Source organism: Sinocyclocheilus grahami, unplaced genomic scaffold (genome assembly GCF_001515645.1).
Source record: "Sinocyclocheilus grahami isolate Dianchi unplaced genomic scaffold, SAMN03320097.WGS_v1.1 scaffold146.1, whole genome shotgun sequence".
NCBI classification, from domain to species: Eukaryota; Metazoa; Chordata; class Actinopteri; order Cypriniformes; family Cyprinidae; genus Sinocyclocheilus; species Sinocyclocheilus grahami.
In genome coordinates this window covers 1,715,314-1,735,747 of record NW_015505325.1, presented here as the reverse complement: position 1 = coordinate 1,735,747, position 20,434 = coordinate 1,715,314, and the positions used below count along the sequence as shown (strand labels likewise).

General features: G+C 36.5%; 1 protein-coding gene across 1 annotated transcript; it reads left to right on the top strand.

Moving 5' to 3' along the window:
- Window positions 1-1,077: 1,077 nt before the first annotated feature.
- On the top strand, window positions 1,078-20,209 carry LOC107591854 (sodium-dependent neutral amino acid transporter SLC6A17-like). The gene is made up of 12 exons (XM_016281130.1): window positions 1,078-1,346; window positions 5,635-6,051; window positions 10,168-10,325; window positions 12,024-12,150; window positions 13,956-14,137; window positions 14,898-15,008; window positions 15,382-15,623; window positions 15,803-15,995; window positions 17,471-17,663; window positions 17,826-17,985; window positions 18,192-18,354; window positions 20,195-20,209. The coding sequence occupies exons 2-12, from the start codon at window positions 5,757-5,759 to the stop codon at window positions 20,207-20,209; spliced, it is 1,839 nt and encodes a 612-aa protein (XP_016136616.1). The 5' UTR covers window positions 1,078-1,346; window positions 5,635-5,756.
- The last annotated feature ends 225 nt before the right edge of the window (window positions 20,210-20,434 follow it).

Here is a 20,434-nt window from a genome sequence, read left to right as displayed (position 1 = left end):
CTGCAGACGATCAGCTCTGTATGGGGACTGATCTCCGACCCAGGGGACTAAACATTCAGAGATTGGTCTCTGTTAAACAAGGGCTAAGAACGTCTCTCCATGATCTTCCCATGGGGTAAAAGCTGAGTTTTGCATTGAATTGTGATTAGTTGAATAATTGCATTAGGCAACTATAATTCATTAGGAAGCAAATCTGAAAATGATCTCAGACAAAATATTCTGTTCACTTAAACGGATGCATTCTAAATCACTCTTTATGTTTACAGTAATGCAGACATGTGATTAATGGGATGGCTTTTAAAAACACCTGCTGAAGAAGACATTAATCAGCCATCTGCGATATCCATCTCAATTCAGGCAGCAAAATTGAAAAGAAACTGAAAAGAAAATTGAAAAGAAATTGAGCCAGACCAGCCAGAACCAAGGACAGTATAAATCCTCACATGTCAGGAAGAAGAATGAGCTAGACACAATCAGACTCATCCGCATGTGTGAAGAAAAGGCCTTTCTGATAGCAGAAAAAAAAAGCATCAACAGAGCTCCAGATTTTAGCTAATGTCATCTCTCACTGCTTTGATGGGTTCATAGTGGAGTGTATTGATTAAAAATGTGGGAAGCAACCTTATCTAAGTATCGCTTTTTATTTCTCCTCTTTCCTATTACTTGTAACCATTATAACCATTTCTTACTGTGTGTAAGTAAGTTGTTGTTTTTTAGCATGTAAGTTTGGCAGTGTTATTTTTTAGGATTACAAATAAACTGCTGTCGTTTGATTTGTATTAGTTATTTATTTAAATTTTATTAAATGACTAAATAAATCAATCTAGAACTAAATAAGATATAACTTGACCCCTTTGGACAGATCTGGACAGCATTGTGCATTTGAAAGGTAATAGGTAAGAATTTACTTTGCAATCGCCTAAAGGTATTTCATCAGAATTTGGACGGGATGGGATGCGCAAATGAGCGCGTTCGTGACTCATGCGTACACCTATAGTCATTTGCGCTCTGCCAATAGTGTAAAGAGAAATAAGTTGCGCTTTGAATTTGAACCACTGGAGGACAAATCAAGGAGTGGGTTGGTTAGAAGGGCTGTCGCGGACAACGCCCACGGATGTGTCAGCGTGACCCCAAAATTACTATTTTGGGCTGATAGAGATAATAGCGCGCGGTGGGCTTTGCGTCAGGCGGCGCACTCACTCCTCTGCGCATCGGCACATCAAGTGTCTCAACAACGAGGAATCATTCTATGAGAGCCACCAAACTGATTCTTCAGGCTATTATCACTCCTTGACACCTACACGAACACACTGGCATCAGCTTCTCACTCTTCGACATCCAGTTAGGTGAGTGATCTTGGATTCGCTTCATTTAGTACCCGTCGTAGTTTTTCATCGATGATTGCGTTGTGCCATTGGTATCCCACTCATGTACGAAGCGTTTTATCACGCTGCACGTAGTTCATGTCGATAATTCACAGCAGCAATTACTGGTCAGTTGTTTGTTATTCACGAGGTTTCTCGTGTTATCAGAGGCGCGACAGTTTTAGGTCAACCTGACACAAATATTTGACCTTGAGGATGCTGCACGACGCGTGTCCCCTTTACATACATGACAACATTAAGCCCCGTGTGGTCCACGTGTTTGTGTTTTTAAACTATCGTAAGCGTATTGCTCGTGTCGATTATTGTTGAAAGCTCCGTGAATGTGGGAGGGTATAGGTGAATGCTATCGTTGTCCGTGACCGCAGTCAGGCGCATCCTCAGGTGAAGCTTGAGCTTGAGCTGTCGAGGAGTTACTCCCAACTGAAAAGATGCACGCGATTTATTTTATTACATTACTTTTTTCATTTATGTATGAAGTAAAATCATGATGTTTGAAAGTGAATATAAAGGTAAAATTGTGAAAAATGTTAAAGTATGGAATTTTGTATCAAAACTACCCAAACTGTAAATGGGTTGATGCAGTTTGTCCTGCTCCTTCACTGACCTTCAAGGGGGTCGACTAATAATTTCCACACCCAATAGGTTGAGCTTTGTTTAACACAATCAAATTGTCTTTTGTCAGTGAACAGTCATCTTTAAAACGTGTTAAACAAAACACCACAGGTTTTCCCTTGTGATATAATTAATCAACTGTAGAGTGATTAATAATGACAGGAGTTATGTTTTGTTGTTGTAGGTCGGAGACTGATCAAGATAGCTCTGTTGCTATGGTTACTTCTGGTAACTTGTAATGCAACTTTTGTCATTATGGAAACGTTTTATATATATATATATATAGGCCTAGGCCTATGTTTGGGGTCAGCAAGATTTTTTTTCAAGAAATTATTACTTCTATTCGTTATAAGCCTATATTTTAACAGCGTTTTCAAACAGATTTTTAAACAGTATATAGTACACTATTGTTACTTCTCAAGGATTGCTTTCAGTGACCATGTGTCGTTTTGTATAAGAACGTTTACTAAATGAATTCATGTATTTGTAAAATTGATAATATTGTAGGCTGCCACAATCCTATACTGTTTGACACTGCTTTAGATGGTTAGAAAAACATTACAACAAATAGATATGTTTCTCATGAAATGAATGCTGTAGGCTAGTGCAAAGCCAAAAACCAAATGGAATCATAAGATAAGCTTTAATAAATCATAATAATATTTCAGCTTGAGTTATAAACTTCAACAGCCAACAGAACACTCAAAAGGAAAAACCCAGATTCTCATCTTTTCATTTTCATGCTCTTGAAATTCAACTTTGGTCATTATGGATACATTTAAAAGCACAGTTGAAGGCCTGTACATACATTTAAAATGAATACACATTAATTTGAGAGGTATAATATATAAAAGAATTAGCAGCGTACTGTCAATAGATTTAAATAGCTTTAGATGGAATACACCAAAGGACTTGTTAATTCCCCAAATGTCTTTTTTTTTTGTCAACTACCCAAAGAGGCTAATATATTTATTATCTCTGCCACTGGTTTGTTTTTCCTTAACATTCTGTTCTAGCATTGTAGGAGCTAAAACCTTCATTATCTGTTTACAAAATGTACACTATTGTAGTACAATTATTGTAGTAAGAATCTTTATAAAATACTGTACTACTCTTCTAGAAAATGAGAGCTTGACATTACAGTCTTACACATGGCTGTCCTCGCAATTCCTATGATTCATTTGCTGCAGTCACAACATGCACTTGCCTTCATCCCTGTATCATATCAGTGTGTGTTCTTTTTTGATATTCAGCGATTGCTCGCTGAATATGAAATCGGGTTCTTCTGAACCATTCTGTGTATTTCAAGGATTTGACTAAATTTGGTTCATGTATCCTCTCAAGCACTGGATAGATGAGCTGTCACTTACTGTTCTGATACAGAGAGCATTTGGGTTCACAGGAAGCAGAGATGTGAGAATTTCATCAAGCTCTATTGCCTAGCAACCCAGTCAGATAAAATATGTGCATTTCACATTATAACATGCAGTGGAATGAACAGGATATTTAGCTATACAGACCATTGTTACTAAGGCTCTGATTGGCACCACATTTTATATTCTTGGACAAAATGGTAAAAAATGAATCACCATCAGGGAGAGTTTAGGTTTGGGTGTGTTTGTTGAATTCCTCAGCATCATCTGACCAAGCACATTAACTTTATTATGAGTGATCAGCGCCCTTGTGTTTAATGCACAGCAAAATGAGATTAAGCACAGTGTGAGCAGCATTCTTCAAGTCGAGTTCGCTTCCTACTGAAATATAATCCCTTCCATAATAATGACGTAGAACTGACTGGCCTGCTGCCTGGACAGGCTGTTTTGGACCTGAACATTGTGCAAAATTTCACAGTGGGTGCAAAAGTTCAAACTCAGCATGTGATGGTCCTCTGATGGTCTAGCATCACTGACCATGTAACAAAAACAATGCACATGCTATTATTTCAAACCGTGGTGATGTCTGCTCTTAAAAGTAGCTGGATTCCTGCCCATATGGTTCCCCGGGGCAGATATGAGCCTTTTTGGAATACGGTTAGTAGGTTGTCATGGGCGGTGGGTGGGCATCACCTAGCAACACATCAACGTTTTGTGTCCTCTTGTTTTTGAGATTTTTTTTCAGTGCCTCAGGCTGCTTCTCATTACAAAAGATAAAGGTGGGAAGAGCAAAGATGGCAGCTTTGTTGCCGCATTTCCTATTCATTCAGGAGATAAACATCTCAGCTCATGCATCACTTCTCCCATATTTATCTCAAAAAGAGGCCCTATGGTCTAGATTAAAAGGTAGTCAGTGGCTGCCTCTTTTTTTTTAATCTCAGGCTGTGTTTTGCACAGATTCTATCCATTATTTGAACACTAAACTAACATTCCTTCCAATGGGCTCCTGATAATCACCCTTTAACACTTTACTGCAATGTTGCACTGTTAAATTTTTTTTAAGTAAACATGTTGATGGATTTACTTCCTTTTTAAGGAAGAAAGTACTGTGTACAAAATACTGCGTTGGGTTTGGAATTTCAATTGGATGGCACATGTAGCAGAATATATTCGCATATAAAGACAAGTGAGAGGTTGATTTCAGCAGCAGTGCCCACACACATTGTGTATTCCACAACTGCATCAAAATGCACAACAAATGCAAACCCTGAACTCTATACAATTCTGCAACTTTCTCCACATTTTACTTGCATATTGTATTCTAATTAACTTATTGTCTTCTAATTTATTTATTAATTTATAAATAAAAACATTTTATGTGAGCTTGAGCTTTGATGATTACTCTGCCACACAAAGTGCAAATGGCTTTTATTAATCATCTAATATTGATTTGATTTATAGATCAACTGCAGAATGATTTGTATTTACATATACTGCCATTCAAAAGTTTGAGGTCAGTTTTATTTTTGAAAAAAAAAAAAGATTGATTTTTTGTTTATTTCATTAATATGGTCAAAAGTGACAGAAAAGACATTTATGTTACAAAATATTTCTATTTCAAATAAATGCTGTTCTTGTGAAATTTATATTCACCAAAAATCTAATCATCAAAGAAAAGAAGGATGACTTTCCACAAAAATATTATGCAGGACAACTATGTTTAATATAATAAAAACATGATAATAATAAGAAATGTTTCTTGAATCAACTCAGCATATTAGAATGATTTCTGAAGAATAATGTAACACTGAAGAAATTTAGCTTTGCCATAACAGGAATAATTATAACAAATACATTTTAAAATATAGAAAACAGTTATTTTAAACTGTAATAACATTTCACAATATCACTGTTTTTATTGTATTTTACATTAATGAATGTAATTGTAAAATTCGCAAAAAGATAATATTGTACCATGGTTAATAAATATTAGTAGGCCTATGCTGTTCAAAACTACTATGCGGAGGGTCTTAGCTTCGATTGCAATTAAGGCTGTAGTCCAAAGCCAAAAACCAAATGCAATTTTAAGTTTTAATACATTTTATAATATTAAGAATGGGTTATAAATTTCAACAACAAAGACAATAAAAAAAAAATATATATATATATTTTGTTAAATGTAACACAAATGTTTGAGTTTTTGGATGATACTGTATATAATGACCCTCAGTCATATTGTTTTAATTTTTATGTTCTTTTCACAGGAACACAAAGCTTTATTGTCCACACCTGTATCAAGCCAAAGGGGCAGTTTTTGTGACCTCCATTCTGCCCGGCTCTCCTTTCACACCTTTAATTGTTAGGATCAGCACGACAGGGCACAACCATGCCCAAGAGCAGTAAAGTGACTCAGCGCGAGCTCAGTAATGAGCATGTCACGGAGTCTGTGGCTGACCTCCTGGCACTGGAGGCTCCCATGGACTACAAGAGCAGTCAGATGAGCATGAACATGGCAGGAGGGGGCCCTCCGCCCATAGGCAAGCCAGATATCTCCCCTGACCTAGAAGACGGTCGCCCTGCCTGGAACAGTAAGCTGCAGTACATCCTGGCCCAGGTGGGCTTCTCAGTGGGGCTGGGTAACGTGTGGCGTTTCCCTTATCTTTGCCAGAAGAATGGAGGAGGTGAGTTACTTATTAGTGATGTGCATTTGGAACTGATTTGAGGTTAATGGAGAGTTCACCAAAAAAATTATGTTTCTGTCATTATCTATTCAACCTCCATTTCTTCTATAGTACACAAAAGGAGAAATGTTAAAGCACTGGTCACTCTTTTCCATGCAGTTATAATGAATGGGAACAAGACTTTTCAAGCTTCAAAAAAGCACTAAAAAGTATCCTAAAGGTTTTGTATTCAACATTTTTTGTCAGGTAGTGCTTTGCACAGATTTATTCTATTGAACACTAATTGAATTCTATTGAACACTAAACCAAAAATCAGTGGGTTTAGTATTTAATAAATCAAAAGCCAGCTGATAATTAAGTTTTTCTGAGTGCTAATTTACAACTTAAGCAATGTTGCACTGAAAAACCAGGCAATACATTTTGGCTTTAGTATGACACCAGCCTTTTAGGGTCTGGTAAAAACTAAATCTATAACTAAAGGTACAATCACAATTGCTCTGTGAAAAATTGCACGTAAAATAAAGTCATTCCAACAGGAAGCTGCATAATCAGGGGTTTCATGCCAAAAGAAAATTCCCCACACAGATTGTATTTAAGTTGGTGCACTGACCAACAGAAAGCTGCTTGGTTTGAAAGTGACTTCTGTGTGAGTAGTGCTTCATACATTGCTACACTACTGACAATAGACAATGAACCAGAAATTTAAAAAAATGTAATGTCCTCCCAAGTATTTTATTTATTTGTTTGTTTTTATAGTTAACATGTTGATGCATTTAGTTCCTTCATAAGGAAAAAAACAAGGAAAAAGTGTTTGATTCTAAAGTTCCTAGGATGACACATCCAAAACATATGTGCATTCATAAAGATAAGTGAGAGGTTGATTTCAGCAGCGGTGCCCACACATATTGTGTATTCCACAACTGCATGTTTTCTTTACAACAATTTATCAAGTCTTCTGAAGCCATTTAGCTTTTTGTGACAACCAGAATGGATTTTGTTTTCCCTTAATAATAAAAACCTTCATTTAAAAACTGCATGTTGTGTTTACTTGTGTTATCTTTGACTAATATATTTAAATTTGTTTGATGATCTGAAACATTAAAGTGTGACAAACATGCAAAAACAAAAAGAAATCAGGAAGGGGGCCAACACTTTTTCACACCACTATATTCTCTGATAATTTTCACCTCCATTGAGCTGTTAACCATTGTGACCGGATCATTTAATCAGTGCTCTAAAACTGGATCAGTCTGATTTATGAACATTAAATCATTGAATCATGCACAAATTAGACATGGCTACTACTTCTCTTGTGAACAAGAGCTAGGAGAGATGTCAAAATGTATAGTGAATAACGTAAATTCTGGTCTGGTTATTTATTTATTTTTTATAGACTTGTAATATAGTGGTGTATTTTTTGTCTTTTTGGAGCTTGATAGCCCCAGTCCTTATTTGCTTTCATTATATAGAAAACAGTGGGCAAGTTTTTTTTTTTTTTAAACATTTTGTGTTCCATAAAGACAAAGTCATGCTTGTTTGGAATGGCATGAGAATGAGTACATTATATTTTTCATTTACATTTTTGTGTGATCTATCCCTTTAACATTCTCACTCTTCTTTATTATTATCTTAAGCTCTGTATAATTTCCACCTGAGACAGGCTTTTATGGGTCAGTTGAATGCCTTGTGTGCTGTGGTCACTCTAAATGTATTAAGGTGAACACGGTACCAGTGTGTGTTTAATCTTCTTGCTGTAATTGCTCCTTGGCTGCATGGACTATTATTCATTGTTTATATGCTACTTTAATGTAAAATTTACTATTTCATGCTGTTTCACAGTCTCTGGTCAGAAATGTGGTGTAAAATTATTTCAGGTAACGGAAATTAATGAATTAATGGTTTGTTTCAGAAATCAATGACTCAAAGCAAAAAACATACTATATTTTGTAAAAAAATTACCATGAGGTAAAATATCTTCACATTTTTCATAATTGATAAGATTGATAAGATCATTTAGAATTACAGTAGTTACTGAAAAACAAATATATATATATATATATATATATATATATAAACACACATACAATTTAAAAAAATATATATTTATATTGATTTATAATGAAAATAGCATCAAATTGCAAAAAACATTTTTGAAACAAGCTTCTAAAAAAGATGTACATAAGTATTAGACATTTTAATGTTATCTGAAAGTGAAACCTGACACCTTAGTTATATCATCCTATCTTGTCCTTGCTTGTCTAGCAATTATAAATGTTTTCCAGAAGGCCTTGTTTCCGTTACGCACCCTTGCTCTCTCCATCTTCTTCCTCCCATCTGTCTGTCCATTCCTTTCTCTTTCATCCCGTCTCCTCTTTTCTATGCAAGACCTGCTGTTTCCTTTTCATTAGTCGTATGCATAAATAAAGCCCAGACAAAAAGCCTCAACAAAGCAACATCAAACACGAAGAAATGCTGTAATCAAACTGATAACAAGCAGTCCGTCGTCATAAACAGAGGCAGAGGGAGGGCAGTGCTGTGTTCATCCATGGCTCTAATTACACTTAGAGTCTCCCAAGAGGATGGGTTTGTGGTCATCCGCCAGCACTGTGCTCTCCATGTCTACAGAAGCAGTTATTTTCAGATTGTTCTTTGACTTACATTACATTTACATTTAGTCATTTTGCAAACGCTTTTAATCCAAAGCGACTCGCAGTTGGGGAATACATTAAGCGATTCTTTTTAAAGAAGCAAACAGACACAGGAAGTGCTTGTAATACCAAGTTTTAGGCATTGTTCAAATAAGTACAAGCTAGAAAGGGAAGGAATAAATAAAGAGAAAGACAAAGTTTTTTTTTTTTTAATTTAAGATGAAGACTTCAAATAGAGGCTGCTCTGCTCAGACCAAACTCTTCGTCACCATGGAGCTGATTTGACGTCAGGGTTCGGCAGCATGACTTGCTGTTTTATTCTGTTGTCTGACTGTCATTAGCCTATAGCAGATACCATCTGCTGCATCTGGGTGCTTGAAATTTATCAAGAAAATTTATGGAAAACAAAATATAAAACAGGTGTGAAAATAAAGCTTTGCCCTTGCTCTTCTTCTGCTTGAAAGTATAGTGTATTTGATTTTATTTGAACCCATATTGTATCATAAACAGTGAGATAAATATTTTAAAATATGGTGTGACAGATCATATTACTTTAAATACACATTTCTCTAAAGGAAAATGTCATATTTATTACCAATCATTAGTTCAGTAAAATCAAGTTTTCTTAAAATGTAATTAAAAGAAAAGTATAACCAGTGATCCAACTATATTGCAGTTATGGAAATATAGTTAAGTCTGTCCAGTCAGCTACACTACTTTTGCAATATTTTGACCTGAATTAATGTTCTGTTCTATTTATTCCCTTTTCCCCTGCAGTTGACAAACAGTCCCAGACTCCCAGTACTTGACATCTTTATAATATATCTATTAATCTAAGAAAAATTATATCTTAAGACAATTAATTATGGTCTTAAAACTAAAGTTGATGAATTAATACTTATGCTGGTTTGTATATCTTAAATTTTTTTTATTAAATATTGTATTTTGACTCAATTGTCAAGCTCTTTTGATAACTGTCACACCACACTATATGATTTAACGTCTTACAATATAATGTTTCATGTAGTTAAGTCAATCTATGGCCTAAATGAAACCAAAACATAACAAAATATAAAAACGTAACCTTCATATGCATTAATTTTAGAGACTATAGTGTTGCTAAAAACACGTTTATATGTTTTACTTTAGTTAAATTAATGTAAATATATGAAAATATGAGGAAAACATCCCAGACAGTCATATCAAAATTTTAGATACAATCACTCATTTAAATTTGACTGTGTTCTGTTTAATTAGCAAGAAACATATTTTAAGACGATTTACTATTTGTATGCGTATGAAAAAAGCATAATAGCATTTTGAAAGGAAAAAAAAAACATTCTGAAAGAATAAAGTGAGTTTAGTGTGCAGTAGCTTGATTGATCTTGGGCTATTGGTTGGTCATTAAAGACACTGTTGTAAGGACATTACTCTCTGTGTTTACAAGTGTCACTGTCTCTCTTTACAGGTGCCTACCTTGTTCCATACTTCATCCTTCTCATCCTTATTGGCATCCCACTCTTCTTCTTGGAGCTGGCGGTTGGCCAGAGGATCCGTCGAGGAAGCATAGGAGTATGGAATTATGTTTATCCACGACTTGGTGGCATTGGAGTGTCCAGCCTGATGGTGAGTGAATAATGTTCTGGTGAAAGTAGTGGACTGAAACAAGACAGAAATGAGCAGTCTAATGAGCAGTTGTGTGTGAAAATGGTTGCATTTACTGTAAATTGCTGACTTTAACCAACTTGTGAGTGTCTGGTGCACGTCAGCTCAGATTTGGTGATTGATACAGTTTGAGATTCTAGTTCATATGCTAATGTTTTGTTGAAAAAGGGTCACAATACAATGAGAAGCCTGTGCATTCCAGACCAATAACCAATTACAGTGTTCTGAAGGCCCTAACAGAAGCATTTATTTTTGATGAGTCACTAGCCTAAAAGTGCTAACTTATCAGCCATTCTGTGCCGAGTCATCAATTACTAGACTCTGTGCTCTGATCAGTTTAATATGAGCGCAGTCACACAATCAGATGGGTTTCGATCTGAAAATATCACTCTGTTTGAACAGTTAATACATTTAGTTTCAGCCCCAGCTGCACCGGGACTTTCTGGTTTCTTTTCCTTGTATAAGCAGCTGCACTTTGGAGATACTTTAGCAAGTCAGCAAGTATGTAAGGCCTTTTGGAGGTGAGGGTTATATATCATAAGCAACGCACTGGTGCGGAATTCTGGATATTGTGTAAATGCTATTTAATCAGCAGTTTCTTGGGAATGGCTTTCTCATTAGTAACAGAATGAGCTAAATACATATTATATATAGGGGGCCAACACTTTTTCACACCACTGTGTGTATGTATGTATGTATATATTTATGTATTGTATATAGTATTTGGTATGTAGTCTGAATGAGACTGCTGGATTCATTGATTTCAGATTGGAAATCGACCTTAATTATGTTAACCTTCTACACAAAGGCAATGGGCCTTTAAATAAAAGAGCCCCACAGTTCAAATGACTGTGGAGGAACACTCAGGGACTATATGTAGCTGTTCTACTGCAGCCACTGCTATTAATACCCACAAAGCTACAGCAGAAAGAATGTGCTTCAATTATTCACTAACTCAACGTGCTGTGGATGTGTGACGTCGCAAAGAACCATTACTGACCTGTTACAGACTGCAGGGAAAAATCAAGGGATAGATTTGCTGTTAACAGGCACAAGTTGCTAAACCCTGAACATACACGCTATTTCAGCACACAGAACATATTCACTTCTGTTCAAATTCTATTTATGGACAATATAAATGAAGTAATGCTATTGAGTTTTAGGAGTTAAAAGACTTCAGATTTTATGCATTAAGTCATCTGATCATATATCAGGTGAGACTCCAGGAGCCATACTTTTGACTGTCAGCACAGTCTGGTGCACATCATTGCTTATACAACGGCCAGGAAGAGCTACTCTGACTGACATGTACTGTAAAATGACCAACCACAACAATACCAACGATGCAACAATAATAAACTAAACTGAACTAAATCATTTCTGTTTGTCTAATAAGTAGCTATTATTTCAATGCTATAAGTAAATAAAACATTCACAGAAGATCCCCAGAAGGTGCCAGACAGTTAGATTGGATGTTGCCACCTATATTGCTATTTTCAGTGCACATGATGGCTCAGATGTTCAGTAAATGGTCTAAAGTCAGGCAAAATGAGCCTTAGACTAGATGAGACCTTGAGAGAAATTTTTAGTCAGTATTACCCCTTTAATTATTTTATAGTTGTTAACATTGCCCTGTTTTTTCTTTCTCTCATTCTGCAGGTGTGTGGTTTTGTGGGTCTATACTATAATGTGATTATCGGCTGGAGCATCTTCTACTTTTTTCAGTCCTTTCAGTATCCTCTGCCCTGGAGCGAATGTCCTATCAGGAGGAATGGCAGCCAAGCCAGTGAGTGCTCTGCAGTTTTACGTGAAACATTTCAATTGGTGCCTAATGAAATAAAAGGAGGCGCAGCAAGAAGCTTCCTGCTTCCATCACACTCAAAGCTGTAGAAATGTGTAGTATTATCTATTAATTGCATGCAAACATAATGAAAGGGTTTTGTTTTCATGCCCAACATCAGATGGCCTTGATAAAGTTGCAGTCTGTTACGCGTCACTATTGGTGGCTCTTGGTGACTTGTAGCATTGCAGTCTTTCTTAAAGTATATTCCACCCTATACACATCATGCACCTTGTCACATTTTCTATGTTTTTCATGAGCCTCGTACTCAAGGGCATGTTGTGTGTTTTAGAATTCCCAGCATGCCCTGTGGCAGTGTCCCCTGGTCAACAAGTAGAAAATGAACTAGACAGAGGCTGAGACCTGCAGTCAGTCTCACTCTCAACCTAACTTAGACTAGATACATGTAGACATGCAAGTTAAGTGGACAAAGCACACTGCAGATGTCCAAATAAAATCCAAAACCATAATAATCTAGCATAAATGCATTCTTTATGTTTGTGGTCTTTATGTATTACAAACTTTAAAGAATTGCTGCACAGGCCAATTGTATTGATTAAAACCCCCAAAACTGGTAGTGCGCACTGTTTTTTGGGTCCAGTTTTTTTTTTTTACTTCTTTCCTGGATACTCTACTGTGCTGTTAGAAGCAAAATTTGGAGATTCCCATAGAACTGGCAGTATCCTCTGCTCAATATACTGCCAGTGGGGTAAGTAAAATACTCGTTTTAAGAATATTTTACTTACCCCACTGGCAGATAATTTTACTTGTTTTAAAGGGGTCCTATTATGCTTTTTCACTTTTTCAACTTTAGTTAGTCTGTAATGTTGCTGTTTGAGCATAAAAAAAGATCTACAAAGTTCAAAGTCCACTTCAAAAAGAGATATTTTATTTAACAGAAATCACTTTTCAAAAACTACAACGAACGACTCGTTTGGACTACAGCGCATATTTTCTGGGATTTGTGATATCACAAATATCGACGAATGGGACGAGACCTGGTTGAGCTGCACTAGAGAAGGCAACGAGTGTTATATGTCGGAGACACGCTAGCTTTCCCAAGGCAGACGAACTTAGAGTGGTTACAATCATCCGGGTTTAAATCGCGCTCAAATTGATTTGATTTTGACACAATATTTACACTGAAGCGTGCAGGCGGCTATGGTGAGAGGCATGACATTTCCCGACCAGACGCCGAGTGCTGCCAATCACAAAACACACTGGCCCAGCTAACCAATCACAGCACATTTCGTATTTCAGAAGGCGGGCCTTCATTTGATACAGGAACTATTCGAGCCGTTCATGCCAGACTGGGGAGAGAGGTGTTGTAATAATGTAAAATGTGAAAAATAATGTGTTTTTCGAACAACCTAGTATGAGAGCCTGTTCTAGTACACCCCCAAGACAAAATCAAGAATGCACTTAATTTAGTTTTTTTCCCCCTGGAAACAAGACTAAATATCTTATGTCATTTTGCTTATCTAGAAAAATTATTTTGATATTTTGACTAGAAACAAGAGAAAAATACTAAGTACGATAAGCCATTTTTTGCAGTGCATATGTTATGTTTTGGATGCTGGTTTTCCCACCTGATAATTTAACTGTCTTTGAATTCGACCTTTGGAGACTTATGAATCAGAATCAAATCCTAAGAAATACAAGCTGATCCACAGAGTCATCAAATAGTCAGTAGTATATAGGAATATTAATAGACTTAATTTTGTCCCTCTGGTTTTCCTTTATCTGGTTAGTTGTGGAGCCTGAGTGTGAGAAGAGCTCAGCAACCACGTACTTCTGGTACCGCGAGACCCTGAACATCACCAGCACAATCGCAGACAGCGGGGGTCTGAACTGGAGGATGACTCTGTCGCTGCTGGCTGCCTGGATAATTGTCTGCCTGGCTGTAATAAGGGGCATTCAATCTTCTGGGAAGGTGAGGCAGACTTGCTACTGTGTGAGATAATGAAATGAGAATCAACTTAGTAGAGAAAAACATCAATTTTCGGATAGCTTGAAGGCACAATCTGCAGATGCTGCGTTATCAAGCACCTCCGAACAATTACACAGTCACAATGTGCAATTATGATTATTTTCTCAGAGTGGAACATATGTTTTCTCCTTGAAGCAAGGTATGATGGTGCAGTTTTAGCAAGCACAGATTTGACAGAGAAATACCTGTTTACCAGCTGTTTAAAAGTGTCTAAACAACAAGGACACAAACAAAACAGTTCTCTATAAATCAAAATTTCATCAGGCCAGTAGAGCTTCACCACCTGTTCAGATCATCTAACTAGAAAAGAGCCTCTGTAAGACCAGCTCTTGAGTTTCTTTTTTTTTAATACATATATATTTAATCATTTTATTTGAAATTATTTTTACATTTAATTATTAGTTAATTAATTAATCAATAATAATTTGACCTTTTTGTTTATTTATTGGCAACAAAGATGTAACACCAGGGTCTAAATCAACCAAAAAGAACAGGAAAGAATGGCTTCTTACCTAAAGTGTTACATTTATGAACAAAAAAAAATATTTATAATGTGCTAAATTTAGGTCTTGTTGGAATAAATAATAGTAAAATCATTTATGCACCGTTATTGTTTTCTAAGAAATATCAAGGTCATGCCAAAAATCATTATAAAACATTTTAACAAAAACACAATTACAATTGTTACACCGTGTTTGTGCAGGTGATGTACTTCAGCTCTCTATTTCCATATGTGGTGCTCTTTTGCTTCCTGGTGAGAGGGATGTTTCTTAAAGGAGCAGTTGACGGCATTGCTCACATGTTCACACCCAAGGTAAGGCAAGTGTACATGTGTGCTGATTTCAAACACACATGTGATATTTAGGCTATCAGGATTCAGATTATTTTTTAGAGACTAAGGGACACATTTCATGCGATGTACGCAAAGCTTTAAGATGGAAGCGTCAGCAATGTAAAGAGAAAATTTATGCGGCTAAAAATTGCGCCCTGTCAGGTGGTTGGACTCCCTCTTGTGGTGTAGGTGGGATATTTAATCAAATTCACATTAAGAACAATGACTCCATTAGCTTAATCAAACATAAAATATTGAAGGCCTTCAGCTATGTTGGCACTTATTTGGCACTGTTCATTTAAATATTTAATCAAATACTGTAAATGTAATTTTTTTTAAATTACTTTAATTTTAGCTAGAGATCATGTTGGAGCCGCAGGTGTGGCGTGAAGCTGCCACTCAAGTCTTCTTTGCTCTTGGTCTGGGTTTCGGGGGAGTCATCGCTTTTTCCAGTTACAATAAGAGAGACAACAACTGCCATTTTGATGCCGTGCTGGTCTCAGTTATAAACTTCGTGACCTCTATTCTGGCTACACTCGTGGTGTTTGCTGTGCTGGGTTTCAAAGCCAACGTCATGAACGAGAAATGTGTGGTGGAGTACGTATGACCTCCTAATATGTCTGTGAATTTCTCATAAAAGGATCATTTTTGTGATCGGATTAAGTTACACTTTCCATTGTAAAATACTATCTATGCTTAATGCTTTAAATCTAAATGTGGAAGCTGCCATCCAGCAGGTCATCCAGCAGCCTCATGTATGTGTTGTTCTCCTGTAGGAATGCTGAAAAGATTCTGGGCTACTTGAACTCAAATGTGCTGAGTCAGGATCTCATCCCCCCTCACGTGAACTTCTCCCACCTCACCTCGTCAGACTATGCCGAGATGTACGGTGTAATAAAGATTGTGAAAGAAGACAGTTTTGCACAGCTAGGGCTGGAGCCGTGTCTTCTGGAGGATGAGCTCAATAAGGCAGGTGTTCAGCCCATGAGCGGTCTTCTTTCATTCACAGGTTTCAGCTAAGCCATTTAGCATGGATAAAACTTACAAGTAGGCTTAGTTTTTTTTTTTACCAAGCTCAATAGACAAAAAAATCTATTGTAATTTATTTTGCTAATTCATAATGCTATGGAATGTATACTGTTCAAGCTATTTGGGAACTTTTTAACACACTTCTTTAAACAAAAAAAATAGTATAGCTTTAGGGTCTATGTTCCCAGTTTCAGCTTAGTTTTGGCAAAAGAAACTTTACATTCATTAATCGGCTACACTCGTGGTGTTTGCTGTGCTGGGTTTCAAAGCCAACGTCATGAACGAGAAATGTGTGGTGGAGTACGTATGACCTCCTAATATGTCTGTGAATTTCTCATAAAAGGATCATTTTTGTGATCTGATTAAGTTACACTTTCCATTGTAAAATACTATCTATGCTTAATGCTTTAAATCTAAATGTGGAAGCTGCCATCCAGCAGGTCATCCAGCAGCCTCATGTATGTGTTGTTCTCCTGTAGGAATGCTGAAAAGATTCTGGGCTACTTGAACTCAAATGTGCTGAGTCAGGATCTCATCCCCCCTCACGTGAACTTCTCCCACCTCACCTCGTCAGACTATGCCGAGATGTACGGTGTAATAAAGATTGTGAAAGAAGACAGTTTTGCACAGCTAGGGCTGGAGCCGTGTCTTCTGGAGGATGAGCTTAATAAGGCAGGTGTTCAGCCCATGAGCGGTCTTCTTTCATTCACAGGTTTCAGCTAAGCCATTTAGCATGGATAAAACTTACAAGTAGGCTTAGTTTTTTTTTTTTACCAAGCTCAATAGACAAAAAAATCTATTGTAATTTATTTTGCTAATTCATAATGCTATGGAATGTATACTGTTCAAGCTATTTGGGAACTTTTTAACACACTTCTTTAAACAAAAAAAATAGTATAGCTTTAGGGTCTATGTTCCCAGTTTCAGCTTAGTTTTGGCAAAAGAAACTTTACATTCATTAATCTGTCCATTTTGGTGTCAAAAATTGTGTGTACGGTTCTAAAATTAAGAATGAAAAAGGAATCGGAGCAAAAGTACGCTCTCCTTTTAGTATAGCTTTTTGATTTCTAGTTTATTTTCAGTTTGTCCTTTCAGTTTAGTTTGGTCATCTTTACTCTATGACTGTTAGCTTTGGTATTTCATAATTGTAACTTTATTTTAGTTTTAATATTTTTGTGTTTAGTGTGTTAAATGGTTATTTAATTACTGGGGTTACATTTCTCAGGGCCATCTGGTGGTATCTTGCGGTATTTTCATTTATAAAAGCAGGGTATACAATTTTAAATCTTTGCAATATATTCTATATCAAAAACTACAAATAAAATTACATTTTAGAATGTTTATTTTAGTTTTGGCTGTTTTATTATTAATTTTTAAATGAGTTTTTTTATAATTATGTTTTTCTCTATCATCAGGCTGTTCAAGGCACTGGTCTGGCTTTTATTGCCTTCACCGAGGCCATGACCCATTTCCCCGCTTCTCCCTTCTGGTCTGTCATGTTTTTCTTCATGTTGATAAACCTGGGCCTGGGCAGCATGATTGGCACCATGACTGGCATCACCACCCCCATTCTGGATACATTCAAAATTCGGAAAGAGGTCCTCACAGGTGAGAGCTCCTGGTTTCTTCATTTTTTTTCCATTTCTTAGTCTGAAATGAGTTTACTTCAATATTCTTCTTTTTCCAATGTATATCATAATATAATTATGGTGATGCTGGGCCACTTTTAGGTGGCACTGAGTAACCTGTATGATCTTATATTTCTCCCAGTGGGCTGCTGTATTGTGGCTTTTTTGTGCGGCTTGCTGTTTGTCCAGCGTTCAGGGAACTACTTTGTTGCCATGTTTGATGACTATTCTGCTGGTTTGCCCCTCACCATTGTGGTGATCTTGGAGAATGTATCTGTAGCCTGGATCTATGGCACTAAAAGGTGGGCAAATTCACATACTATGCTTGTAAAGTTCTCTGGCATTTTGCTTAAAGAGCTACTTAAAATAGGACTGTATCTCTGAAAACAGATCTCCTCCTTGTCTGTTCTTACTAATGCCAAATATAGTCTCAAATATAGTTTAGTTTTTTCCTTGTGTCTGATATTGATCAGCCCTGTAATTTTGCCTGCTTTGCGGTGTTCATCAGGTTCATGCAAGATCTAGAGGACATGCTTGGTTTCAGACCGTACAGTGTTTACTTCTACCTGTGGAAGTATGTGTCTCCAGTGTGTCTGCTCATACTGATTTTTGCCACTGTGGTAGAGATGGCCATCAGCCCTCCGGGATACAATGCATGGGTGCAAGACCTGGTTAGTTACACACTAGTCTGTCTAGTCCTTTTCTCGCTCCTATCCTATTCCTATTGCCCTAGTTTATATTAATACCCCTAATCTACATATGTGGGTCAGTTTCCCCCCTTTATTATCGGTATATGCGATTACATCTATACAGTGTCCAAATTCAGATTTCAAAAATTTGGGGTTGGTAAGATTTTTAATGTTTTTCAAATTAGTCTCATGCTCACAAAGGCTGCATTTATTTGATCAAATGTACAGTAAAAACAAGGTTCCAACATCCAAACTTCAGGATTGGTCTCTGTGATTCGTTCAAGGTCATAGGGTTGGTAGCACATCCCTCTCTGTGAGTGAGTGCTGAGGTAATAGTTGACGCTCAGGTTAAGGTGTTTCCAATGCTGCTGAACTCCAGACATCTTACAAAATGCATAAGAGATGCCATGCAAGGGATTTCATTTAAACTCATCTTCAGAGCTCATAAAGGGAGACGGCTCAGAGAAACTAAAGCTTTCACTTCTTATAATGAGCCCTCTAGTGGATATTATGTAAGAGTCACTGTTAAATACAGACCACCTGAGAGTAGAGTGAATTGATAGCTTGATTTCTGTTACTGACTGAAGTACATCTTCATTTAATAAGTGTTCTTGGTTATAGACTTTGCACATCAACAGTCTGTCATGTCTGCATCTCAGCACAAGAGGGCGACATATATGTATTCATACACAAAGCACATACGTATGTAGACTCAGTGCAGTATCAAACATACAGTATAAGTGTCAGGTTCAGGCTGTTTATGTGAAACTGGATTTATCTTTTTTTATGATCGAAACAAATGTGACTGCCTGATGAGAGATGATTTCCACACAGCACAAGATATGACATTTCAGGGCGCAATAAGGGGTACGGTTTGAGCCACGTAAACTCCACCAAGCACAATAACTACATCTTAATAAATTACACATTAATTGAATGGGAACAAATATTTAATTTCCATGTCAGCAGTGGCAATAATAGTTATGAATTGAGTGGCATTATCTGCAATTGTGAGCTTTACTTTAAAGCCCAGTTCTACACCTGTGGAGAAATTGCATTTGCTGTTCTATTAACTTCTATTTTATTATTTTTTTTTTTACTTAAAGTTATCATGCTTGGTGGAGGCTAACTATTTTAGGTCTATATAATTATTCAAAGTTAAATTTATAATGAAGACAAAAAGCTCCAAATAGGGAATGGTACTGAAATTATATATATATATATATATATATATATATACACACACACACTATCAATCAAAAGTCTGTGGTCAGTAAGATTTTTTTTAAGGGTAAATTATTTTATTCAGCATGGAAGCATTAAATAGATCAACAGATCAAAAGTGACAGTAAATACATTAAAATATATAATATTTTACAATATTACAGTTTTTTCACGTATTTGTCGATTAATGCTGCATTGGTAAGCATAGGAGACTTTCAAAGACTTAAAAAAAAAATCTGACCCCAAATTTTTGAACGGTAGCTCATGTGTGATATTTGTTGCATTTCCTTTTTACTCTCTAAAAAAAATGTACACTACACAATAGCAGGCCAAAACATATATTTTGTTTAAAATGTGATTTTAAAAGATTGCTGAAAATCAACCCGATGTGGAAAAGCAACTTACGTGTCTTTATAAGGTAACATACATTGAACTGGAAGAAGAGGACCAGTTTTCTCGAGGAACCAAAGTATAGTAATGAAAAGTAGTGAAGATTGTCTAATGTGGTTGAGAATTGCTGCCCTTAAAAGCTCACTGCCTAATAACCTGTAAGCCTAACATACTCTCCTTTTTATTATGGTTTATGTGCTCATAACAGATACGCTGGTCCTAATGAATGGGGTTCATTTTCAGTATTTATTCCAGTAAGAATAGATTCAGGAAGCTGAAGAGTGCTGGAGAGCAGACGAACGTGTGAAGGAGAGTAGGACAGGAGTTGTGGGTCTTATTGAAACGATGAGTACAACAGCAAAGCTTTTGATCATCCAGCTGCTTGTAGCTTTCGAGTCAGTCATAAAGGCTGCTGCGGTAAAAATAGACACGTTACCCAGGGGAACCT